Raw genomic sequence first — 27828 nt, 5'->3', positions numbered from 1 at the left:
AACGGCAATTGTACCGATTAAAAGAAACTCGTACAATCTGGTATAATTTCACATGAATTGATCAGCTCTCGAAAGCTGCGTACTAACGTTTAGATTATCGTATGATCGATTTGAAAGCAATATTTTTCTAATAATTTTTCGACAGCATGTACGGGCCATAAAGAGGAAAGCGGCACAGAACGATTTGGATCTAAAAGACAGTCCCTTCACTTGAGGGACAGTTGGTGTTCTGCTATGTTCCTTAAGCTGGCCATAGATGGTGCAATTTTGTTTACTGCAACCATGGGTTGATGGGGGAATCCCTCCTGTTGAGCTATTGTGTTTTCCCAGCGGGGGGGAGCTGTCCCTGCCGGGACAACACAGTGATTATTGCTAGCAGCTATAGCCACTGGCAATAATCATATGAAAAATCCGACAGGCTGGTTGTAGCCAAGTTGATCAATTGATCAACTTGGCTACAATCAACCTGCCCATACATGGTTTGAATCTCAGCCGTTCCCTGCTGATCGTCTATGGCTGGCTTAAGTGTCCTATTTGTATGAGTGAGTGGTATTAATATTATTAATTGATTGAATAAACATTATACACACAGAAAAAGTAGTTATTTTTAACTTTTACAGAATCATGAAGTGGTAAATATGAAAAGTCTGTCCAAAAGACTTGCATGTAAAATGATGTGGTTATCTTTGTTTTCTTGCAGATTCACATTTATTCCCTTGGAATGACCTTATATTGGGGAGCAGATTATGAAGTACCACAAAGCCAGGTAAATCCACATGATATATGTCCAAAAGTACATCATTGCTGGGTTTTACACTTTTGCTTGTTCTGTGTGTGTATTACTGCTCAATGGTCACAATTCATTGAATTGAAAGTCTCATGTCTATCGTGTCTGCCTTCATCTAGCTATGCAAGGGAAGATTTTGAAGGCTTAACATTCATTTTGATTTAATATGCCCCTCATTATATGTACCAAAGGCTGCATTTAAAAGTGAGGCCAAGCAGACATTTGTATATTATTTTTGTAAATTAAATGGGGTTTAATAAATATAAAGATTTATAGTAACCTACGTTATCTCACAAAAGTGAGTACATCCCTCACATTTTTGTAAATATTTTATTATCTTTCTTTTTCATACATCAAGGGACACATAGTTGGGCTAATATTCATTACCTACTAGGTTATACTTCATCTCAAGGTGAATGGACACTGGTAGACCAAAGGTCTTTAGACAGGAAGTGATCCCTTATATAACCCCTCCCAAACAGGAAGTACTTCAGTTTTTTACCAGTGTCTGCGAGGTGGATGGCATGGTTGTTTGAGCTCTCTGAGCTCCAGGTCTCTAGTTCCACAAACGGTTCTTAAATGAATCAAGGGATTGGCCGATTGGATCCATTTGACACAGGCTCTATATGCTTAAATGAATGGTACCCGAGCCTCGCAAAGAAGACTCATGATCCTGCGAGGTTTTTCCTGTAATGTGGCCTCCAGGCACTGGACCCTACGAAGTGGAAACCACAGCGCTAATGCATTCCTGCAGGGGGCTGTACAGGTCCAAGGGCGTGGACACTAAACATGAAAAGTGTACCCAGTCCTTGAAGGTCCTCAAGTGACAGGAACCCATTGTGATGGGTGAAGATTGGGCTCTTAGTTTACTAAGCTGCCCTGTGCCTGGACGGGTAAGTGAAACCCATTTATTCACTTATTGTGGGGTGTCCCAGTGATTGTAACAATAAGTCAAGCTAGCTAGAGACTGGACACCTGAGTGCAGTAACCATACGGAGGAGTTTTGGGCTAGCTGTGGGTGTTTGCAAAGTGTACCTTTTTTGCTTGTCTGGCTGTTTTTTTACCTGTATGATGGAGCAAGCCGGTGTGCCATTTCGCCTTGGTTCTCGTGCATTCACAAGAGTGCCGCTGTGCTCAGCAGTTTGTTTGACGGCCATGGCGCACGCGGCGTCGCCGCACATGCGCCGTAGCCTTTATCTGGATGCACCAAGATTCGCATCATAGGCAAATACAGCCATGTCCGTTCACCGGGACCGCTCACGTGCGTGCGCATGCATGCATGCACAGAAAGTTCCGGCTCACAGCGAGCTTATTTAAGCTGTGTATGCCAAGCATGCGGTGCTTCCAGAAGGCAGCTGTGGGACACAGAGCAGGCTCTGAACCAGGCATTTGCAGCAGTTCATTTCTCCTTACTCGGGTCACGTGAGTCACCAGGTGTTGCTTGGCATTCTAAAGGCGCTTAGAAGGATTGTTGCATAGGGGCTTGGTGAGCCCTATTAAAAGGTCTCCCTTCTGAGGTGTGTTAATACTACACCCAGGTGCTCTCCTTTTGTGGCTAGTAAATGTCTTCAAGAAAGAGGAGCGGGACTAACACTACAGGGAAGGGCACACCTATGTCGTCAGTTCCTGATGAACCTAGTCCTATCCCTGGTATTGTATCCCCTGAAAGACCAGAGGCTTCCGGGCAATCTGAGCCACTGGTATTGTGCCTACAGTCAATGCTGCTGCTTCACCCTTTATCACCAAGGATGAACTGTCCTCGGCCCTAGCAGGGTTAGAGCACAGGATTGCTGGCATGATTGCCTCCATCCCGCAGGGTGGCAAGAAGCATGACAGATCCCCCTCCTCGGAGCCTCCTAGTTTGAAGCAGGAATAGGTTGAGGATGGGGAAGAGCTAAAAGCTCAGGATTCTGTAGAGGGCCTGGCCGATGAGGCTGCTTCTGAGCAATCTGAACAAGAAGATATCCAGTTGATGTCTGCCTCTGTTGCAGAGGCTTTTGATCCTGACTCTTTGTTCTGCCTTTTAAGTTGCAGAGGTTACTGAGCCCTCCTGGTCCTCTTTGAGGTCCCTGAGGCCTCCTCAGGCCGCACAGGCTTTCACCTTACACCCTCTGTTGGAACAGGCGGTGTATGTTGATTGGGAACATCCTGTCAGGATTTTTGTTCATCCTAAGAGGTTTTCCCTTTTATATCCCATCGATGGAAAGTTTGTTAAGAAGTGGAGCATGCCAGCTGTAGATGAAGCAGTCTCTTCCTTAAACAAGAACTTAACTTGTCCGGTAGATAACGCACAGGGCTTTAAAGACCCTGTTGACCAGAAATTGGAGTCCTTATTAAAAGCTTCCTTTTCTTTGGCCAGTTCAGCTATTCAGCCAGCTGTTGCAGCAATTTGGATCTGCCAGTCCGTAAAGGATCATGTCAGACGGCCTGACAGGCCTAACCGATAGGATGATATGGCTGAAAATAAGACCGATATTCCTCGAGGGCTGTGTTTTGCTGTTGAAGCCTTAAAGGATTCAATACAGCAGGTTTCCCATGTTTGCTCTCTTGTCTGTACATATGCGCAGACTTTTGTGGCTTAAGAACTGGTCAGCCGAGCTTCCTTGTAAAAAGTTATTAGCAGGTTTCCCCTTTCATGGGGAACATTTTATTTGGTTATCATTTGGACAAATATATCCAAAAGATTTCCAGAGGCAAGAGTTCTATACTTCCTGTGAAGAAAAGCACCAGGCATCCCTCGTTTAAAACCTCAGGGACTGCTTCCTCAAGTGTCTCAGTGCCAAGGCAGTTCCGCCGCCAACAAGGCGCTACAGCCAGGGGCAAGCCGCAAGACCAGGGCCAGAAAAAGCCCAGGGTCCAAAACTCTTTTAAACCCAGCACCAAGCCCTCCTTTTGAGGGGACGCCCCCACTCTATCGGGTGGGGGGAAGGCTGTTGCACTTTGTGGACATTTGGAGAACAATAGTTCAGGACGAGTGGGTCACCTCAACTATATCCCGCGGTTACAAGCTGGAGTTGCGGGGGTTCCCCCTCAGAGGTTTTTAAGATCCAGCGTTCCCTCAGATCCTCCAAAAAGAGACTTATTGCTTCAGGCACTACATCATTTAGTGCATCAAGGAGTGATTGTAGAGGTTCCTGTAGCCGAAAAGGGCACAGGGTTTTACTCGAACCTGTTTATGGTTCAAAAACCAAACGGGGACACAAGGCCCATTTTGGACCTAAGATCCCTGAACCAGTATCTACTGAATCAGTCCTTTTGGATGGAGTCTGTCCCAGTAGTTCCCAGTAGTAGCCTCACTCCAGATGGGAGACTTTTTATCCTCCATCAATATAAAAGATGCGTATTTACACAAACCTATCTTTCAGCCTCATCAGAGGTTCCTGCGATTTTCAGTAGAGGAACGTCATTTTCAGTTTGTGGCTCTACCCTTCGGGCTTGCTACAGCTCAGCGGGTTTTCACAAAGGTCCTAGCACTAGTACTGGGTCTTTTTAAGGGCCCAAGGTCTTGATGCTTGGGTATCTGGACAACCTGCTCAGAGATCACTCGCTACAGGCTCTAGAACAGAGCATAACATTCACATTGTGGTATTTGGAAAGCTTAGGCTGGATCATAAATCCTGAAAAGTCAACTCCAGCTCAAAGTCTAAAGTATTTAGGTCTGATCCTAGATACGGGTGGCAAAAATACCTTTGCTAGGACCATAAGAATCTGTGCCCTGAAGGATCAGGTGCGTCAGATAAGGGGCACCAAACAACCCTCCATTTGGTTCTGTATGAGTCTTCTAGGGAAGGATATTGTCCTCCTTTGAGGCAGTGCCCTATGCCCAGTTCCATTCCAGGCTTTTACGACAAGACATCTTGTTGGCTTGGAACAGAAAAGGACAAGCCCTGGATTATCCAATGTTCTTATCTCCTCGGGCACGCTTAAGCCTAAACTGGTGGTTGCAGGATCAGAACCTGCGAAAGGGAAAATCCTTCCTCCCGGTAACTTGGAGAGTACTGACTACAGATGCCAGTCTATCAGGCTGGGGAGCGACCCTAGAGGGGCTCACAGCTCAGGGAAAAAGGATCAAGGACAGAACAGATCCTGCCCATCAACGTCCTGGAATTATGCAAAAAGTTTTTTTTTTTATTTTTTTTTGGGGAAAATATTTTTTATTTATATATTTTTTATTCATTTTTAATTTTTCCCCTTGTAATTTTTTAGGATTTTTTGCATTAATATGCAAGTTGAATTACAGTAATTATGCATATATATGGGGCATACCTGTATATATGCCATTCATTAGTTAATATAGGAGACATGCTTTATGTTCCGGCCTTTCTATATATTTAATTTTGAGTGTACGTCTTTACGTATATTCCATTTTATTGATATACTTTCCAACAATACTAATTGTATTTCACAATGCTTAATTTTAAGCAAGTTTCGTGTTGATAGTTGTAGGTCACTCCCCTTGTGTGTTCCTTCCATTTCCCATTCATTACTAAGTACGTGAGACGACGCCGTGACGCCGTGACGTCATGACGCTGTCCCCTCTATCTACACTATAGGAAGAGGCGATTCATACCAGCGCCTCGGATATGAGTCGTGGAGAGCATGAGTTCGAGTCTCATGTGTTCCACTCCATCCACCTGAGAGTGAGGCTTGAGGCGCACGCGGCCGGCGCCATCTTGCCTACACCCGGAAGTCACTCTAATTGAGTGAGAAAGCGGATTGGAGCCACAGATCAGCATGGGGGTCCCTCGCTATATAAATAGGCAGTGTTTGGGGTGGTGCAGTACCCCAGATGATGTCCCCTAGGACTAAACGCATCGGGATGAATTGCTGACACCACCAACACTACCAGATCTTTATATTTCAAAGCGCTGTTTTTCTTCTGAAATGTGAGTGTTCTTACTTTTAATAAATTGGTTTTAAACCTTTTATACAGTATTACGCTATGTACTTACTCTCACGTTTTTTCCATATATACTCTGGATGCCCGAGTGGATGTGTTTCCTTTGCCATATATAATTACTCACAAGTACCTGGGTCACCTGGATTAAAGTTCACGTTACACAGACACCAGCGTGGATCCCCACAGTTACAAGCTAGATTGGCTCAGTGGGTATACACCCATCTGAGTCCAATCTTTCCGGTAAGCCCCCAATTTAAAGTGGTGGTGGATCTTCTATCAACACATGTACCAGTCTTTTCACTTTTTTGGTGTTATATACCTCCTAAGACTTTCACCTTTCAAGGATTATTTTATTTTTATTATAAGTGTATCACTAACACTTTTTGCAACACTTTTTACACTACGGATTCAATGTGTTTTACCTAAAAGGTTTACCATACAATTCATACCATTTATTGCAGGATATGAATATGGATACTGTTTATGTTTATAGTTGTTAGCGCTGCACTTTTCTTTGCATGTTGTATTCACAGGATTAGATCACTTGTATGTGCTAGCTGCTTGCACACGGTTGTATTTTGACAGCGCAATATTTTTATATATACAATTTCCTGTAATTATGCGCAATACGTCTGGCCCTGCGGTTCTGGACAGTGGAGCTTCTGAACTGTCCTATCAGGGTTCAGTCTGACAATGCCACTGCAGTGGCCTATATAAATCACCAAGGCGGTACCAGGAGCCGTTCAGCTCTGAAGGAGGTGAACCACATACTAGCCTGGGCAGAGGGACATTTGCCGATTCTATCGACAGTCCATATCCCGGGAGTAGAGAACTGGAAGGCAGATTATCTCAGCCGCCAGCAAATCTGCCCGGGGAATGGTCCCTACACCCAGGAGTGTTCCAGGAAAATTGCCAGCGTTGGGAATAGCCAGAGGTTGACCTACTGGCATCCAGGTTCAACATCAAGCTACAGCAGTTTGCGTCCCAACAAGAGATCCTCTGGTAATCAGAACAGATGCTCTGTTAGTTCCATGGAGCCAGTACTCCCTGGTTTATGCTTTCCCTCTGATCCCTCTCCTTCCACTTTTTGTTGCGCAGGATTCGGAGAGAGGGGAAATCCAGTCATTCAGGTGGCACCAGCCTGGCCCAGAAGGCCCTGGTTCCCGGAGATTGTGAGACTGACAATAGACGGGCCATGGATGCTTCCACGTCGCCCCGATGTACTGTCTTAAGGTCCTATATTCCATTCCAATTTACAGTCTCTAAATTTGACGGCATGGCTATTGAAGTCAGGGTGTTAAAGGACCGTGGCATCTTGGGACCAGTGGTGTCTACCCTAGTGAATGCTAGAAAAGCTGTCACTAGGAAAATCTATCATAAGGGTCTGGAAGACTTGTATTACTTGGTGTGAGACAGAAAATGGCATCCTCGGAAATACGTGATTGGGACAATTCTCACTTTTTCTACAGTCAGCTGTGAAAATCAAATTGGCTGTGAGTACATTCAGAGGTCAGATTTCGGCCCTGTCAGTATTCTTCCAAAGGCCTTTAGCCTCCCATTTGCTGGTCCGAACCTTTATGCAGGGGGCAACTCGTTTGCCTCCCCCCATTAGGTCACCTATGTGTCCTTGGGACTTGAACTTGGTATTGTGTTACAGAAACAACCATTTAAACCTATCAAGGAAATTCCATTAGACTTGCTGTCACGCAAGCTAGCCTTCCTGATGGCCATCACCTCGGCTAGAAGGGTGTCAGAGTTGGTGGCCCTTTCATGCAGGGAACCATACTTGATCCTTCACCACGACAAGGTCGTGTTACAACCTGTTTCATCCTTTTCGCTAAAAGTGGTGTCTGCCTTTCATTTAAATCGGGACATTATTTTGCCTTCTGTTTTCTCTCAGCCTCGCTCGGCGAAAGAGAGACGACTGCACCCATTGGACGTTGTCTGGGCAGTCAAGGTTTATTTACCTAGATCTGCGGAGATCCGAGGATCAGACGCCTTTTTTGTTTTACCAAGTGGACCCAAGAAGGGGCAGGCAGCTTCCAAGGCTTACATTGCCAATTGGGTCCATCAATTGATCATTCAGGCCTATGGTCTGAAACATAAAGCTCCTCCCTTGGGTGAGAGCTCATTCTACCAGGGGCGTAGGAACCTCCTGGGCTTTTCGCCATCGGGTATCTGTGGTTTAGATTTGTAAGGCTGCTACCTGGTCTTCAGTTCATACGTTCACAAAATTTTATCAAGTGGATGTTCAAGCAGCTGAGGATTTGCCTTTCTTATTGTTTGGCAGGGTGTCTCCCTCTCCTCAAGGCTGTTGCTCTGGGGCATCCCAGTAGGTAATGAATATTAGTCTAACTCTGTGTCCCATGATGTATGAAAAATAAAATAGGATTTTTTCGTCATACTTGCCTGTAAAATCCTTTTCTTTGAGGACATCATGGGATGCAGAGGTCCCTCCCCTCTTTTTGAGGATTCAGTGCGTGCTACAAAACTGAAGTACTTACTGTGTGGGAGGGGTTATATAGGGAATCACTTCCTGTCTAAAGACCTTTGGTCTACCAGTGTCCATTCACCTGGAGATGAAGTATAAGCCAGTAGGTAATGAATATTAGCCAAACTCTTGTGTCCCATGATGTACTCAAAGAAAAGGATTTTACAGGTAACTAGGACTAAAAAATCCTATTTTTCATGTGACAACACTGAAGAAATGACACTTTGCTATAATGTAAAGTAGTGAGTGTACAGCTTGTATAACAGTGTAAATTTGCTGTCCCCTCAAAATAACTCAACACACATCCATTAATGTCTAAACCTCTGGCAACAAAAGTGAGTACACCACTAAGTGAAAATGTCCAAATTGGGCCCAAAGTGTGAATATTTTGTGTGGCCACCATTATTTTCCAGCACTGCCTTAACCTTCTTGGGCATGGAGTTCACCAGAGCTTCACAGGTTGCCACTGGAGTCTTCTTCCCCTCCCCCATGTTGACATCATGGAACTGGTGGAAGTTGGAGACCTTGCGCTTCTCCACCAGTCTGCTTGTCTTCAGCAAACTGTTTGGGGGTTTTCTTGTGCATCATCTTTAGAAGAGGCTTCCTTCTGGGACAACAGCCATGCAGACCAATTTGATGCAGTGTGCGGCGTATGGTCTGAGCACTGACAGGCTGACCCCCCCACCCCTTCAACCTCTGCAGCAATGCTGGCAGCACTCATATGTCTATTTCCCAAAGACAACCTCTGGATATGATGCTGAGCACGTGCACTCAACTTCTTTGGTCGACCATGGCGAGGCCTGTTCTCAGTGAAACCTGTCCTGTTAAACCTCTGTATGGTTTTGGCCAATGTGCTGCAGCTCAGTTTCAGGGTCTTGGCAATCTTCTTATAGCCTAGGCCACCTTTATGTAGAACAACAATTCTTTTTTTCAGATTATCAGAGAGTTCTTTACCATGAGGTGCCATGTTGAACTTCCAGCGACCAGTATGAGAGAGTAAGAGCGATAACACCAAATGTAACACACCTGCTCCCCATTAACACCTGAGACCTTGTAACACTAACGAGTCACGTGACATCGGGGAGGGAAAATGGCTAATTGAGCCCAATTTGGACATTTTCACTTAGGAGTGTACTCACTTTTGTTGCCAGCGGTTTAGACATTAATGGCTGTGTGTTGCGTTATTTTGGGGGGACAGCAAATTTACACTGTTATACAAGCTGTACACTCACTACTTTACACTGTAGCAAAGTGTAATTTCTTACAAAGTATAATAAAATATTTACAAAAATGTGAGGGGTGTACTCACTTTTGTGAGATACTGTGTGTGTGTGTGTGTGTGTGTGTGTGTGTGTGTGTGTGTGTGTGTGTATAGACATATATAAAAGTACTATTGACCTGAAAGGCAAAGAAAGTTAAAATTTACATCTTTGCAATCGAAGCTGTAGTAAAATAAAATATTTGTAAGCTATCGTTTTCAAAATTGTTAATAATTACTGCATTCAAGGTATTAGAATTCACAAACAATGGGCTAGAAGAAAAAGAACTTCCTCCAAAAGTTCCAAAGTATCCTATAGTATTCTATAGTAAAAAACAAACCATCAACGCTTATCACACATAATAATAACAACAATACTTTTAAAATATACAAATAAAAGTGCTCTTTGTTTATGCACACAAAATAAATGATTATTTTGGAAATATTTTAGGACGTGATAACACCAGATGCAAAGCATAGATAAGGCAAAATGCCTTTTCTCTAATGATGCAATACTTCAAAATGAACCACTGCATCACAATGCTGTCATGGGAAATAGACCTCAGTTGTAATGTCGCTCATCACGTTTCAATAAAGTTGTGTGAAAGAAAGTAAATGCACCTGGATGGAGGTATTGGCAATGTTGTCACAGAATGCACCAGTGGCCATGCGTTCAGCGTAGCTCACCGATATGAATGGCCCCTTTTATTGCAATCTGTTTTTATTGTGCGATTACTTTCTTATTTAGCAGTTATTAACTGGTAAAATAGATACGTATTCTCTTGTAAAATGTAATCTGATATACAAAAGGTGTTAAAAGGAAAAACTCTTTAGGTCAGAATGTTTGTATAGTATTTAGAGAATGACCAAAATGCATTAACTTTCTTTTATTTGAATGTGTATGAATTCCAATTTGTTTTTCAATTTATCGTTTACAGCCTATTAAGTTGGGGGAACGGTTGAATAGCATTTTACTTGACATGTGCGAGGACCAGTTTTTAACAAGACTATCCACTCGAACGGTTTTAGATGGCTGTAGTGCCCATATTCGCAACAGCAACTGTGCACCTTCCTTCTACTACATAAAACAGCTGGTGAAGCTGGTTCTGGGAAGTTTATCTGGGGTGAGTTTTGTCTTTAAAAAAAAAAAAAAAAAGTTCTTACGACTATCACTTGTTAAAATCATATTGGGTATTTTTTATTTTCTCTTTACTTGCTGTCATGCATTTTTGAAATATAATATAAAATGCATGTTTGCTGTCTTTGCTATTTTAGCTCTATAGTCTTGTCATTTGCATCATTTCAGACCAGCTGCTTTCAGCTTGATAATAATGAAACAGTGTGTAGAAAAGCAATGGGCTCCATCTTGCAGTTCTATTAAAATGGCTTTCCTGTCTAAAGCGGTTGTATACCCTTTTTTTTTTTTTCTATTTTTACTAGGGTTGTCCCGATACCACTTTTTTAGAACCGAGTACAAGTACCGATACTTTTTTTCAAGTACTCGCCGATACCGATTACCGATACTTTTTTTTTAATGTCACGTGACAGTGTTTTGTTTTTCATTTTTTTTTTTTTTTTTTTTAACAGTGCTTGCTTTTTTTTTTTTGGGGGGGGGGGGGGGGGTGAACGTTGTATGTGTGTGTTATTTTTTTTTTTTTTACAATTTTTATTTTTTACAATAATATTTCTTTTATTCTTTATTGTTTTTTTTTTTTTTTTTAATCAGCCCTTTTGGGGGGCTTTGGTGAGATATCAGGGGTCTTAACAGACCTCTGATATCTCCCCCTTGAGACAGAGAAAGAGACAGAGGATAGAGAATCCCCAGTCCCTTTCTCTGCAGCGTCAGCTGCACTGACAATGAATGGAGAGAAGACAGCGGCTTCTCTCCATTCATAAACTGACACATCGTAATCACAGAAGATTACAATGTTTCAGTTATGTGAATGGACAGAGTCAGCTGACTCTATCCATACACAAAGGAAGGAGGAGGGGGAGGACGGAGGAACTGAGGGGGAGAACGGAGGGGACAGATAAGAGCAGAACGGAGGGGACAGCTGAGAGGGACAGATAAGAGCAGAACGGAGGGGACAGCTGAGAGGGACAGATAAGAGCAGAACGGAGGGGACAGCTGAGAGGGACAGATAAGAGCAGAACGGAGGGGACAGCGGAGAGGCACAGAGGAACGGAGGGGGCATGGAGGAGGATGCAGTGACAGTCAGCGGTGAGCGATCACCGCTGTCTGTCACTAAAGCTAGTGAAAGCCGCTGGGGGAGAATCTTGTAACTCCCCCACGCGCCGATCACAGCTGACAGTCAAGGTATTGGGGGAGGCATCGGGAGCATTTGCCCGAGTACAAGTACTTGGGCAAATGCTCGGTATCGGTGCCGATACCGATACTAGTATCGGTATCGGGACAACCCTAATTTTTACCTACAGGTAAGCCTATAATAAGGCTAACCTGTAGGTGAAATTAATATCTCCTAAACCTGTATGGTTTAGGAGATAATCAGTTTGCATGCAGCCACTGACGTCAGCGGCACATGCGCTCTGAAGGTCCGGCAGACGCTGCCGGACCTTGCCGGGAAGTAGTCTCCCGCGCGCATGCACGGGAGTGATGAATTCGCGGCTCCAGCCACTCACAGTGCCAGAGCTGCAAACCCGGAAGAAACGCCGAGGCAAAATGTCAGGTTTTTTTGTTTCTATGAAAAAAAAAATTCTGTGCGTGTATATAACTGCTTTAATGACAGGTCTACATTCACCTCTATGCGAGAATGGTGATCTCATTTAGACAAAGCTCACATAGTCTTAAGCTTGGGCAGTGTTATTAAAAATGCATGGGAATGTTACTGGAACAAATGCGAACAAAGCTATGTACACAACATTTCACTACTAATGTCATCATGGAATTCTCCGTGTCATTGTGTAGATTTTGTTCTTAGTTCTCTGTTTTCAGCTCTTTTTATTTACTTTATACGGTCATATATTAACATGCAGAATTGAGGCAACATTTTATATACTGTCTAATGATTCTTAAAGCAGAGTTCCACCCAAAAGTGGAACGTCCGCTTTGAGTCCTAACCCCCAGGTACCCAGCTCCCACTTCCGCCCGCACCGCCTAGGCAACTCCTTCTCTCCTCTCCCTACCTGCAATCTTCTGGGACACGTCACAGGTCCCAGAAGATTGCTCGGCCATTCAGGACAGCTCAGAGCGACTCGCGCATGCGCAGTGCTCACCCGGCTGTGAAGCAGCAAACTGTCACAGCCGGGTGCCCACACTAGTGATGCCGGCATAGAGGAGAGGTGGGGAAGAGAACCGAGGCTTCGGGCGGCCGCATTGCTGGACCATGGGACAGGTGAGTGTATGTTACACTTTGTAGCTGCTGACTTTTAATAAATTGAAAAAATAGTGGAAAGCCAGTTTGAGTTGGACTGTCCATTTCATGTTATCATTTTTCCCAAACTGTGTCAAAAGTTTATTTATCAGTGGGTTTTTCTTTTGGATGAAAGGGTATGCGAAAGGTCATTGCATCTTATGTGAAGTATTGTTCAAGTGCAACTAAACATTCCTGTCCACTACAGCCAAGAAAGTTGACATCTTGGCCTCTGCTAGATCTGCAGTTGCCATTGTGCTTCGCATGTGATCAGTTATGACACCAGTTGTGTGATGGCTTGATAGTCCAGTTGACGGTACAGGCAAATATGACAGTTAACTTTCAAGGCATACCTTGAATGTAACTGTTTTTGAGAAACCGTTAATCGATGGGTTTAGTTCCCATCCCAGTTTAAAGGCCCTTTCACACTGGGGCGGGGGCGGCGTCGGCGGTAAAGCGCCGCTATTGTAAGCGGCGCTTTGCCGTCGGTATTTGACCGCTAGCGGGGTGGTTTTACCCCCCGCTAGCAGCCGAGAAAGGGTTAAAAACCACCGCAAATCGCCTCTGCAGAGGTGCTTTGCCAGCGCTATAGGCGGGCTGTCCCATTGATTTCAGTGGGCAGGAGCGGTGAAGGAGCGGTATACACTCCGCTCCTTCACCGCTCCGAAGATGCTGCTAGCAGGACTTTTTTTACCGTCCTGCTAGCGCACCGCTGCAGTGTGAAAGCCCTCGGGGCTTTCACACTGGAGACAAAGCAGCAGCACTTTTGGGTCGGTTTGCAGGCGCTATTAGCGCAATAGCGCCTGCAAACCGCCCCAGTGTGAAAGGGCCCTAATATGCGCATTTAAAAGGTGAACTCAACCCAGCAGTTATATTTACTTGGATACCTACAGGTTGAATCACCTCTTATCTTTATTAACTTTCATGGTGAGATATCCCTGCAGTAGCTTTGCCTCACCATTCTATAACAAAGTTGTCAGGCCTTTGTAATCAAGAATATACAGTATGTAGAATCCACTCAGGAGAAGAACACCTTAATTTGGTTTAGTATTGTCCACAGCAATGGAGCAGAGCTAAGAAGCATGTTGGTTATGTCTTGTAATTGAATCCACTACCTAATGGTCCTTTTGGTATATTTTTCATGAAATCGTTTTTTAGCTGTGTTATTATATCTCCTTGTAATGTTCTCTGTGAGCACCTGAACCACCCCTTTTCCCCCCTCACTTATGTGCTGTTTGGAACAAGCAGTGCACATTAGTTGCATTTATGTGCACTGCTCTATGCACACTACACATCCCATAGTCCAAAGCTCGTAATTTCTAGTCTATCTCAGGAGCGAGCAAGAGAGGGTGGCTACTTTCCTACATACACTGGGACAATAGGGAATTAATGCAGCCACTCTCTAACAAGAAGTTGGATCACACCTGTGAAATTAAAGCGGTTGTAAAGGTAAAAGGTTTTTTTTTTTTTTTTACCTTAAAGTGGAAGTTTAGGCAAAAACTAACATTCTAATCCTACTGTATGCCTCATTCTAAGACTAATTTGTCTAGCCCTGTAAATGAGAATCACTGAACTTACCTATTCTGCTTCTGATTTGGTCCAGTCTCCAGCAGCAGATGCTGTGTGCGGGATAGAACCGACAACGTGCATAGTTGCCAACATTGAAAAAAAAAAATATGTGGGACACTTTTTTGGCTGTAGGCGGAGCCGACCAATAATTAGGAGGCGGGGCATTAGTTTGTAGGTGTGGTCTAGTAAAAAACAATAGTTGCGGCGCGCCGCAGCGAAAAATGGGTGTGGCTTACGCGGAAAGTGGGCGTGGCTTGCATGAAAGTGGACGTGGCTTAAATTGGCGTGGCTCAAGAGGGTGTGGTTAGAGTCTGAGATGAATGAGGGATGGAGAGGGAGAGGGTAAGGGGGAGAGGGAGAGGGGGAGAGAGGAATGACGGGACAGCAGCCCCAGATCCTACACAACAATAGAAATATGTGTATTCTAGAAAGTTTAACAATCAGCAGATAAAGATACTCCAAACACCTGGTGTTAACGCTTCAATCATCCTGGCACCATGGTTGTTATGGTGTCAGGATGATTGAAGCGCATTATTTCTATTATTACATTGTAATATAAAATTAAATCATTCAACTCACCATAATGCCGAATCAGTGGGATCCCTGAGCGTGTCACTAGCCACGTCGCCTGCCACCAGCAGAGTCTGTCCTTGCATCAGGTGCCCCCGCCAGAGTCTGACCTTGCATCAGGTGCCCCCGGCATAGTCTGACCTTGCATCAAGTGCCCCCGCCAGAGTCTGACCTTGCATCAGGTGCCCCCGCCAGAGTCTGTCCTTGCATCAGGTGCCCCCGCCAGAGTCTGTCCTTGCATCAGGTGCCCCCGCCAGAGTCTGTCCTTGCATCAGGTGCCCCCGCCAGAGTCTGTCCTTGCATCAGGTGCCCCCGCCAGAGTCTGTCCTTGCATCAGGTGCCCCCGCCAGAGTCTGTCCTTGCATCAGGTGCCCCTGCCAGAGTCTGTCCTTGCATCAGGTGCCCCCGCCAGTGCAGCCCCCCCTCAGGTAGTGCAGCCTCCACCCCCTTAGTGCAGCCTCCCCTCAATTAGTGCAGCCTCCCCCTCAGTGCAGCCCCCCCCTCAGTGCAGCCCCCCTCAGTTAGTGCAGCCCCCCCCTCAGTGCAGCCCCCCTCAGTTAGTGCAGCCTCCCCCCCTCAGTTATTGCAGCCCCCCCTCAGTGCAGCCCCCCCTCAGTTAGTGCAGCCTCCCCCCCTCAATGCAGCCCGGCCCCCGCTCAGTGGAGGAGCGGCCGGTGTTCTGCCGAGAAAGTTCCCCTCGGCAATGGCGGACCCCCTGTACTGCGCAGGCGCAGCGCTTGCGCAGTACGGGGCTGGGGAACTTTCAGGAAGACACGGCGCCGTGTCTTCTGCTCGCTTCAGTGGAGAGGGGAGGGGCCGTGCAACCAAAGAAGCCGCTTCATTGGCTGCACGGATCGAGCCCCCTTCCCCTCTCCACTCAACACTAGAGGCAGATAGAGCGGCGGCGCCGGCCGCCATTTTGCTGGAGCCCGCTGCTCCAAAAAAACAAAAAAAAAACAACATTCCCGATTTTCCTTATGGAAAATCCCGATTCGGGACACTCTCCAATCGGGACGAGGGTCCCAAAATCGTGGGGTGCCTCTTCTGCACACACCTACACACTGAAGCCGCCGCTGACAGCTCAGCGTGGGACCGGACTGGAGCGGCTGCAGAACAGGTAAGTACATAGATTTTTGCTTTACAGGGCTAGATAGATTAGTCTTAGAACGTGGCATACAGTAGGATTAGAGTTAGTTCATTTTCGGCTAAACTTCCACTTTAATGCAGTCTCTGCATGAAGGTTAAAAAGCTTCTTTCTAAATACTGCCGTGAGCCCTATCTCAGTCCAGTGCTGTGCATGTCTGCAGTAGCTCTTCTCCCCTGTCTCATAGGCTTGGCTGAGAGCAGTGGGAGCCATTAGCTCTTGCTGCTGTCAGTCAAAGGCTGTGAACAGGGAGTGGGGGGCGGGGCTGAGTCCCGCTGGCTGTGTCAATAAACACACAGTGAGGCTCGGGATTGAGCATGCACGAGTGGCTTCCTATGGAGACACTTGGCGGGAGGAGAAGTCAGAACTCCGGAGGGGGACCCCAAAATAAGAGGATTGGGGCTACTCTGTGCAAAACTATTGCACAGATTAGGTAAGTATAACGTGTTTGCTATAAAAAAAACGTAAAGCTTTACAATCACTTTAAGAGATTTGGAGGAGGCTGAGAGCATTAGAAGGTACTTTTTGAGTTATGAATACATACTTGAATAGATTTTTTTTTTTAAATCAGCGTTTAAAGGGGTTGTAAAGGTAATTTTTTTTTTTTTTTAAAATAACAAACATGTTATACTTACCTTCACTGTGCAGCTCGTTCTGCACAGAGTGGCCCCGAACCTGGTCTTCTGGGGTCCCTCGGCGGCTGTTTCAGCTCCTCCCCGCAAGCATTAACCACCTTAATGCGAGCTCCCGCATGGTGGTGAGTGCTTGCGGGCGCGCTCCCGTGATACAGCCGGCGCCTATAGCCGCTCGCTGTATCACTCGGCCCCGCCCCCCGGCGCGCCGCGTCATCGAATGTGATTGACAGCAGCGCGAGCCAATGGCTGCGCTGCTTTCAATCCATCCACTGCAGCCAATCAGCGACCAGGCTGAGCTGCAATGAAGATGACGAGAACGAGCAGCGAAGATTCGAGGCGTCAGGTAAGTAAAACGGGGGGGCTGGGGGCGGCGGTATTGTCAAAAGTTTTTTCACCTTAATGCATAGAATGCATTAAGGTGAAAAAATTTTTACCTTTACAACCCCTTTAATGTCACATTAAAGTATATGTAAACCCCAACAATGAACGTCTCTAATTTGTTCCCTTTTGGTGTGTTATATGAACCATTGAAAACATTTAGTTACATCTGCTTAAAGTGGTAGTAAACTCTGTACTACCACTTGTACCTACAGGCAAGCCTGTAATAAGGTACTGTGATTATCTCCTAAACTTGCACAGTTTAGGAGATATTCAGAGTGCATGCAGCTGATGACATCACCGGCGCATGCGCTCTGAAAATTTGGCTTACAGTGCCAGACTTTCAGAGCCTGTGCTGGAAATGGCGACTCCCGCGAGCATGCTCGGGAGTGACGTCATCGCGCCCCCGGACACTTATGTAGCTGGAGGCTGTGAACCCGGATGGAAGACCGGGGGAAGATATCAGCCATCTCAGCTGTGATATTGCGTCCCTGGAGCGCTTCATTCTAAGGTAAGTCTATCATAATGTGCTGGTATGCAAAGTATACTAGCACAATATAACATTGCCTTGCAGAGATTTTTTTTTTCTTTTTTTCTTTCTGTAATCGCTTGTGGGTTGCTACCACTTGCGATGAAGATAAGAAATGGAGGTGTCTTGTAGTCCTTTACAAGGGTAATAATGCTTCCCCTCCACATATACAGTATGGTGAGGGAGCCCTGGAGCAGGAAGTATGTTACTGGCAGGATCAATGGGGGAGAGGTAAAAATGGGGGAAAAAAAGCCTGAAAAAGCAAACTAATGCAGCCACAACATCTGAGGACTGGTAAGCTGCAATATATTAAATTTAAAAGAAGTACAGTCTGCTGTGGCAGCTGAGCTCTTGCTATAATGTTCAAGTATGCACACCATACTGGCATATTACAGCACCCTTACAGGTATGCTCCCCTCCTGCACTGACTGATCTAGACTGTCAATTGTTGCTGCTTCTCATGCGGACACCATCTCCTACACCTCTTCCTCCAGATCCCTGTCGTCCTCTTTGACCTCCTCCAGTGATGCATGCAAAAAATGACATTGTCCTCAGGACTGATAATAAAACGGCTAAAACCAATAAGAGGCCGTTTTTTGTCAAAATTAATTTTGCACGTCTCTTCTGATAATAAAAAAATAAAAGAAAAAAACTGATAGAAGGTGGAGTTTTTTTTTTTTTTTTAAGTATAATTCTTGCTGTGGATTAATAGGATGTACACGTTTCTGTCCACCAGGTTGTCTGTATACTAATTATGTAACCTGTATAATTTTTGTTTTTTATAATTTTTATATTTTAAAAAACATGCCCAGACTGTTCTACTAAACTGCTATGGAATTGTTCAAACAGGACCCTCCCTACTGTCTTTTAAAAGCTTTATTGTTGTTGTTGCAAAATATTTACATGATATATTTTTTTCTTATAGCTGCTAATACTTTAATATCTTTTAATCCCACAGATAGACCAAGTGGGAAATAAGGCAAATGAACCAAATCGCTCTCAAGCAATCCGTGACAGACTAAGAGGAAAAGGTCTTCCTTCAGGTAATTTTCTTTCCTTGCTCCTCTTGTAATAGGACTGGGACTTCTGGTGGAGAAAGCTCACCACTTGAGTCCTCTAGGAATGCAAAGAGTACATTAGTTATTCAGGCCAACAGCATTCACCTATATTCATTTTGGATAGAGTAAAGGAGCGTAAAATCCCTGTAATTTTTTTGTTGTCTTTCTCATTGGTAAAATTTCCCTTTCGTTTATTTTCCTGTAGACTCAACAGTAAGTGAACATATTTTTCCAACATAAGAGAAATCCCTTCTTCGTTCTATTGAAAGATTCCCCCTGTCTTCCTGTTCTAGTGGCAACTCAAAGTTTTGAATTTATCCTTACTTAGATAAGGACAATCGGAGAAAGTGTATCTTTAACCGAGGGCACAGACAGCAATAAAAACCTGACACTGGTTCTAGCCTTTCAACATTTCAGTATCTCTCTCTTTAAAAAAAAAAAAAAAAAGATTGCCTTTTTAATATACTTTAACATAAAGGTGAACATACGCTGAAAGATATGTACAAATTCCTCTATCCATGCTATGCAATGCAGATGGATAAATCAGTAGTGCCAGCTACTGCTGTTATCAAAGGATGTCAGGCAGGAAGGGTGCTGACAGGACCACCCTTGAAGTGCATGTTAGCCAGTTCATCAGGAACAAGCTGAAATTTGTATAATGTATGGCCAGCGTAAGTAATATTGCACTAAACTATAGATAGCACTAATCAAAATACTTTACAAGTATCAGTATACTTGACTTGCAGACAAAATAATCCACTTTTTAATGCATTATTAAACCCCTCAAAAAATGTAATATATTGCAGCTTGTCAATCCTTAGATGTGTTGGCTGCATTTGTTTTTTTTTTTTTTATGCTTTTCCTCTACTACTTTTACTTGTACTACTTCATCCAGAATGCAGACATCCTAGGATAGGAAGTGTTAATGGCTGCATTACCAGGTTGAAATGAAGCCTAAAATAGAAAACTAACGCAGCCACCACATCTAAAGCTAGACAAACACTGTTAGTTTTTTTTTTTTCAACCAGCAGGTGGAACAATAAAAAAAAAAAAGAGCTGTGCAGAAGACTCCTGCGCTGTCAGAGGAATCCTATACTAAGGGGACACTGCTACAACACACAAAACTGCTCCAAAACAGATAAAACAATAAATATACTAAGAGGGTGGTGGCTGCGCTGTGATAAAAAAGGAAAGGGAAGGGGGTGGGGGTAGGTGAGGGGGGGGGCTATACTAGATGGATCAAATGACCTCCGTTATAAATAAATGATGTGGAAACGAGATCACAAATGCAAATGTATGAACAAATAAAATAAAAAATAAGCACAAGCAAATATCAAGAGTTAATATATCACAAATTCCTGTGATCAAATCTAAATGAAAATACAAATAAATGTATATCAGCAACGTATGTGCAAGGGTATGTAAATCTGCTAGAGAAGGAGCATAAATCCGAAATCTATCGTGATAACATAAAAAGGTGCTCCAATGACATTACTAGAACCATGTGTATAAAAATAGAATATAATATACAACTAATAGTTCTTCTGAAGAAGTCACGTGACGTGACGATACGTGTCAGGAGCACGGGACGCTGCCACACACTAGCTGGATGTGACGAGCTCGGCGCTCGTGGATGTTTTACCCCCCAGCTGTTTTTAAATGTAAGTGTACGAATTTTAGGAATGTTTTAATAAAGTATATGACATACGGGATTATGCTATGTGCGGTTTCTGTTTCCTATATACCGCACTAAACAACTCTGCACAACGGGTGGTGGATTTGGAAGCGGGGAGAGTCCCTCAGAAGATTCAAAGCCTGGGATTATACGAGCTCGGCGTTCGTGGGTTGAGGCGTGCGCTCATTGTCCAAAAGTGAGTGCAACCCCCCTCCCCCTCTCTCCCACCTGTGTCTTTACATCAAACGGTATCATACCATATACCACTCGTTCTTTGTTTTTTATATATGATACACGGCATCACCAACCAACGTCATCTGCTGGATTGCTGGACTCCCCCGCCTGCGGGGCCTCCTCGGCATATGCTGTATACCTTACAGCTGTAAGGTAAGGGGCCTGGGAACACGAAGGTGCCCCCACCTGTCAGCACACTGTTTTTTTCCTTCCCCCTGATTCATCAACACCTTATCTATATCCAGGATTGTTACATCTGGTGGTGGGACTGTTGTCATCTTTATTATTATCATTTTTTATTTTTATGGTATTTTTTCGCCAAGTGTTGGCGGGACACCAACACCAATCACTGGGACTATTTTTATGGACACCTATATCCACTTTGTATTCACATTGTTTATTATTCACGTGTGGACCTAACTATTAGTTGTATATTATATTCTATTTTTATACACATGGTTCTAGTAATGTCATTGGAGCACCTTTTTATGTTATCACGATAGATTTCGGATTTATGCTCCTTCTCTAGCAGATTTACATACCCTTGCACATACGTTGCTGATATACATTTATTTGTATTTTCATTTAGATTTGATCACAGGAATTTGGGATATATTATCCCTTGATATTTGCTTGTGCTTATTTTTTATTTTATTCATACATTTGCATTTGTGATCTCGTTTCCACATCATTTATTTATAACGGAGGTCATTTGATCCATCTAGTATAGCCCCCCCCCCCCCTCCCCTTACCTACCCCCACCCCCTTCCCTTTCCTTTTTTATCACAGCGCAGCCACCACCCTCTTAGAATAAAAAAAAAACATTTGCATATTTGCGTTGTGCTATTGTATTCTGGAAGTGGGGACTCCCTGCTGTCAGAATACACTGGTCAGCACTGCAGCTGATTCAATTCAATGAAGGATTTCAGCAGTAAAAAGTTCAACAGCAGCCAATCTAATGATTGACTTCTGTCAAATAGGAGAGCCACACACATATTAAAATTCAGCCGGTTCCTGCTGAATACACATTTAGCTTACCATCTTTAGCTGTGGCTCAATATACAAAACTGATGAACTGCTTTACCTTTTTAAATGGGTTAGCTTTGCAGTAAGATTAACCACTTACCTATAGGGCACTTTCACCCCCTTCCTGCCCAGAACAATTTTCAGCTTTCAGCGCTCTCACACTTTGAATGACAATTACTCAGTCATGCAACACTGTACTCAAATGAAATTTGCGTCCTTTTTTCACACAAATAGCTTTCTTTTGGTGGTATTTAATCACTAGTGGGTTTTTTATTTTTTGTGCTGTAAATAAACAAAAGACTGAAAATTTGGTGAAAAAAATGCCTTTTTCTTTGTTTCTGTCATAAAAAATAATCCTAATTAGTGTATATTATTTGGTCTTTGTGAAAGTTATAGAGCCAGTCATTGAAAATTGATCACACCTGATGTACTGAAGATCTCATTTCTTGAGACACTAACAAGCCAGGAAAGTACAAATACCCACAAAATGACCCCATTTTGGAAAGCGGACACCCCAACGTATAATCTGTGAGGCATAATGAGTCTTTTGAATGGTTCATTTTTTTCCCAGAAGTTTTTGGAAAATGTGGAAAAAAAATGAAAACGCATTTTTTTCCTACAAAGATGTGCATTTTTAAGATATTTCCAACACATAGCATGTACATAGCAAAAATGACACCCCAAAATACATTCTACTACTCCTCCTTCTGAGTATGGCGATACCACATGTGTTAGACTTTTACACAGCCTTGCCACATACAGAGGCCCACCAGTGAAGTAGCACCTTTAGGCGTTCTACAAGCATAAATTACTCATCTATTTTCTCAGCCACCTTTTGAAGGTCCTGGAGTCTTTTGAACGGTTCATTTTTTTTTTTTTTTTTTTTCCAGAAGTTTTTGGAAAATGTGGACAAAAAATGAAAACACGTTTTTTTTTTTCCACAAAGTGGTCAATTTTTAAGATATTTCCAACACATAGCATGTACATAGCAAAAATGACACCCCAAAATATATTCTGTTACTCCTCAGCCAGCCATAATATTGGTCCTGGTACACCGTTACCTGCCTGCTCTCATTGTTGTACCGCTCTCCAGCCCTTCATAAGCATACTGCCTCTTGCTACAGCTAATTATTTCCATAGTCCAGGTAGCAGGCAGAGGTGTGGTCAGTTTATGCTGCAGGCAGGGGGATGGCTGCAGTAAGTCAGCAGCAGGCTGAGGGCTGCAATCAGGTAAGACCGGGGCACAGGGGTAGAGGCTTCGACCCACCCAAATCTCTATGAAGCCTCTGGACTCCAGACCCTAATCCGGAAATTACGAAACCCAGAGACAACAAAAAAAATAGTTTTCTACATCCGGAAAAACATTTCTGAAGCCCCTCACATGTGAGACCCCTGTGTACTACAGTAGCAGGGCAACAGATCAGTCCAAGCGGTAGGCAAAAGCATAGTCCATAAAACAGGCTAGGGTCAGTTCACGTGCAAGCAGTCCATGCGGTAGGCAGAAGCGTAGTTGATAAAACAGGCCAGGGTCAGCTCACATGGAAGCAGTCCAAGTAGTAGGCAGAAGCGTAGTTGATAAAACAGGCCAGGGTCAGTTCACGTGGAAGCAGTCCAAACGGTTGGCAGAGGCATAGTCAAAAAACAGGCCACGGTCAGTTCACGTGGAAGGCAGTGGCATGGTTATTTGAGAAAGCATGGGAAATGATTAGCACAGATGATGAAAATGGACAAATGGTTAAGAATATGTGCTAATATTTTAGGGATGTGTGATATAGTCTGAAGCATTCACCAATGCAAAGGCCGGCTTCGGAGGGACACTGGGGACAATGGTATCTGGTATCTCTTCTAAATCCTTTGTTGCTGCATACTCAACATCTTTTTTGGCGTCTTCAGCCTGCTTCAGATGGTGAAACGTGGTTCGGGAAGTGGCGTTCATGAAGTCAGCTAACAGCATCAGAGCGAAGGTTTTCTGGGGGGGTCTTTGGTAGATGAGGGACATGACAACAACTTCTATGAATTTTAGGAAGTGGGCAGGGCTTTCTGTGGACTTGGTGTGAATTATGTTGGCATTATAAATGGCCAAATTAAATAGAGTGCTACTTTCTTGTACCAGAATCAGGACCTCCTTATTGATAAATAGGGCTGAAGCATTTGGTTGTTGAAATCCACCCCCCCCCCCCCCTCCATGTACAGGTTGTAATCTTGTACACATGTTGGCTTTACAATGGGACATCGTCTTCTCTGAACTTCAACTGTAGTGTCATCATGGATGGTGGACATCATGTACACATTCTTGGTATCCTTCCACCTCAAGGCCAGCACTTCGTTGCATCTCGAAGTTGCTCTTTCTCCCCTTCTCAATTTCTTATTCACTATGGCTTGTGGGAAGCCCTTCCTATTCTTTCTGGAGGTTCCACAGGCCAGGGTTTCTGCGAGGTGTAGGTGTTTGAAAAAGGGGCAGGCTGGTGTAGAAGTTATCCAGGTATATGTGGTAACCTTTCTTCAGCAGTGGGTATGCCAGGTCCCATACAATTTTACCAGTTGTGCCCATGTAGGTTAGGCATTCAGGGGGCTGGAGCTGGGAATCTGTTCCTTCGTATATGCGGAACGCATACAGATATCCAGTGACTCTCTCGCAAAGCTTATAAAATTTCACTCCGAATTTTGCCCTTTTGCTAGGAATGTATTGTTTTATTCCTAGCCGGCCTGAAAAGGGTACCAGGGACTCATCTACACATATATGCTTATCCGGGACATAGAGTTGTGCAAATCGTTGGGAAAAGAAATTGTGTGGGTGAATTTTATATAATTTATCGTAATTTGGATGATTGTGGGGAGGGCATGGGTGTTGTCACTGAAATGAAGAAAGCGCATTATCATCTCGTATCGGGACCTGGACATTACAGAAGAATAAATGGGCATGTGGTGGAGGGGGTTGGTGGACCAATAGGCATGTCCTTCATTTTTTTTTTGTAAGCCCCATGTTTATGGTGAGGCCCATAAACACTTTGAACTCCTCCAGAGTCAAATCCTTCTACTCAAATGGACGGGCGTATGATGATTGGGGGTTGTTGGCAATATGCTGCTGGGCATATAAATTGGTCTGGTCCACAATGAGGTGCAGCAAAGTGTCAGCCAAAAATAAATAAAAACAATCAATTTCAGAAAAAATTTGGGTATTGGCCTGCACTGCACACCTGGCTGTGCGTTGAAAGGGGGAATTCTTGCTGATCCTGACTTGGAAGGCAGCCATGTTGGATTGGCAAGACCAGATGGAAGATATGTAGCGGCCCTGGCTCTTGGGGGACGTGGCACTCCAGTGCTGGTATTTGGGGCATTTTGGCGTGATGCTGTGGCAGTACTGGGCCTGGGCATTTCTTATTGCCTTTTGCTGGCGACAGCGCTGGTAGTGGGCCTTTTGGTTTTGGCATCTATCGCTGGTGGCAGCGCTGGTACTGGGCCTGGAAATTTGATTCTGGGGTGTATTGCTGGTGGGTGCCTGGTTTCCAGAGCGCTGTGCTCTTTTAGGAGGGATCCATTTTTCCTCTGATTCATTTGCCAATCCACTACTATTGATCGGTTCAAATGCTGAATTTGATTCACAATCGGAATTGGCATTTGAACCTGATGAGAACTCCCCGCTGCTCTCATCGGTCATGGAGAGAATCTGAAACGCCTCCTCACTTGTATAGAATCTTTTGGACATTTTTGTGCGGGCTGTATGACGGGTGACAAATGAAGGTCACTGATGGGCGACAGGTGATGGATGACAGGTGACGGTCACTGGTGTGTGACAGTCACTGATGGCAGTCTCTGATGGTGACTGGTGCACTCTATGGGACTGAGAGACGACAGATGAGGGTCACTGATGATGGTCACTGGCGATGGTCACTGATGGGTGACAAGTGCACCGCTGACGGCAGTCTCTGATGGGTGACAGGTGCACTTTGTGGGCACTGATGGGTGACAAGTGCACTTTGTGGGCACTGATGGGTGACGGGTGCACTTTGTGGGCACTGATGGGTGACAGGTGCACTTTTTTTACAAGCACTGATGTGGTGACTGTTGGGTGACAGCTGTTATTGGGGGGGGGGTGCGCGATGTGACAGGTTCTCTTTCCTGTGGTGTTGGTGCAATACACTACAATACATAGATCGGTAAGTCACTGCTCCTGGCTCTTCTCTCCTCACACTGGAAACGGTGTGTGAGGAGAGAAGAGCCGGTAACAGCTAGTAACCGGTCTATGTTTACATTTAGTGATTGGCTGTGAGTGGATCACAAGCCGATCACGTGGTAAACAGCCGCCAGCCATTGGCTGTTTACCCTTGTAGGTGACGAGCAGTGTTCCTGGGAACACACTGACATGTTCAGGAGCGCGCAGTGCGGTCCAAAGCGGGGAATACCCATTTGTGATCAGCCGCGACGTAATCGTGGCCGATCACATGGTGAACAGCCATACCCAATGGCTGTTCACCCCTGTCGGTGACACGCTGTGGCTCAGGGACACATCACCACCTACAGTGCAGGGCTGTGCGGCCGCGATCGCGCGCATGCCCTGTGTGAATGGGTCGCCGTCATATGACGGCGGCCCAGAACAAGAGCCGCACTGCTCCGCCGTCATATGACGGTGGGCGGGCGGCAACAGGTTAATATTACATTTTATTTATCACATAAAAAATATTTGTTTGCAACAGCCATCAACATTATTATGCAACAATAAAAAAGTAATTTGTGTTTAATGTGGAACTCAAGCCCAACCTGTTTTTGTCCCATCTGCATTTGACTCTGCAAATCTGTGTTGCTCTGTAATTTTCTCCCTTTCCTCTCCTCACGGTATACCTCTGAATTTTCTTTGAAGGGCACTGCTGAAGGCACACTTCCTGTTTGCAGATGTCCAGTCTCCCACAAGACCCACTGTCTGTCTTAAACTGGCTTTGACAATCTCCCTGGGAGTGACAGTCACTGCTATTCCTATATGGTGCACACAATTTTCATAGAGCATGAACACAGCCGCTGCCCCCAATATTTAACGTGTGTGTGCATGTCCCCAAACTCACACTGATCTTGGCAGGGCTGTGTCCATGCAGCTTCTGTGTCCCACAAAACACCTATGCATCACCGTGTGGGTAAATGTGGTCATACAGTATAGTCGCACAGTGTTAATGAGGCCTAAGGAGTGTGGAAAGGTGTGTGTGTGTATATGTATGTGTATATATATATATATATATATATATATATATATATATATATATATATATATATATATATATATATATATATAAAGCTTCATGTACACAGGACGTTTTTACAACCTCTCCTGAACGATTTAAATTGACAGATGGTAACCCACATTTAAAATGTCCGTTTTGCTGCGTTTACATGCCGCGTTTAGTTGCGTTTAGAAGCGTTAAAAAAAAAAAAAGATTTTTTTTTTTCAATATAGCCAAAAATTAAAAACGCCTGTAAACGAAATGCGGCTAAATGCGAGTTACCACGTTTAGCTGTGTTTAGAAACGTTTGGCGCTTGAAATGCCTCAACTCAGCTTCTGAACCCATTTTTTTACGTTCCAAAAAAAGCCTCTAAACTCAACTGCCTAGAATCTACTGTAAAGGCCCCTTTCACACGGACGGATAGAATGGTGCTTTTAGCTGCAGATTTTCTAGTTTTCTACCGCAGCTAAAAGCACACACTGCTTTCCTTTTGCCCCGTTTAGCAGCATTTTGATTACATGCAGTTTGGTGCGGATAGAAAAAATAGAATTGACTGCGTCCAGGAGCGATTTAGCGCAGCTATCCGCACATAACCGCAGTGCACTGTGTCAGCTGCGGATAACAGCGCCGAGCTGCTCATCGGGAAAGTGAGTGACAAGCACGGGGATACAACTTTTTAAAGGGGGCTCCCGGATTCCGATAAGCCCCCCCGCCCGCAGACCCCGACAACCAACCGCCAGGGTTGTCAGGAAGAGGCCCTTGGCCCTTGTCCTCATCAACATGGGGACGAGGTGCTTTGGGGTGGGGGGGCCCCCAAAGCACCAACTCCCCCATGTTGAGGGCATGCGGCCTGGTACGGTTCAGAAGGGGGGGGGGCACTTGCTCGTCCCCACCCCCTGTCCTGACCAACCGGGCTGCATGCTCGGATAAGGGTCTGGTATGGATTTTGAGGGGACACCCACACCGTTTTTTTGGCGTAGGGGGTGCCCCTT

At 44.6% G+C, this 27828-nt stretch overlaps 1 protein-coding gene and 1 long non-coding RNA gene across 10 annotated transcripts in view; one reads left to right on the top strand and one right to left on the bottom strand.

The window, feature by feature from the left end:
* Nucleotides 1-27828, top strand: part of PTPN13 (protein tyrosine phosphatase non-receptor type 13) — a 457782-nt gene that overhangs the window by 152975 nt on the left and 276979 nt on the right. For all 8 annotated transcript variants that reach the window (XM_073599969.1, XM_073599986.1, XM_073599976.1 and 5 more), the window contains 3 exons: nucleotides 701-766; nucleotides 10375-10560; nucleotides 18591-18675. In XM_073599969.1, the coding sequence (XP_073456070.1) occupies nucleotides 701-766; nucleotides 10375-10560; nucleotides 18591-18675 (337 nt within the window). The remainder of the gene's footprint in view (nucleotides 1-700; nucleotides 767-10374; nucleotides 10561-18590; nucleotides 18676-27828) is intronic.
* Nucleotides 1-27828, bottom strand: part of LOC141108417 (uncharacterized) — a 94030-nt gene that overhangs the window by 5062 nt on the left and 61140 nt on the right. The window lies entirely within an intron of this gene.

The sequence above is a fragment of the Aquarana catesbeiana genome, linkage group LG01 (assembly GCF_042186555.1).
Source record: "Aquarana catesbeiana isolate 2022-GZ linkage group LG01, ASM4218655v1, whole genome shotgun sequence".
In the NCBI taxonomy this organism is placed as follows: domain Eukaryota; kingdom Metazoa; phylum Chordata; class Amphibia; order Anura; family Ranidae; genus Aquarana; species Aquarana catesbeiana.
This window is presented reverse-complemented; position numbering and strand designations above follow the sequence as displayed.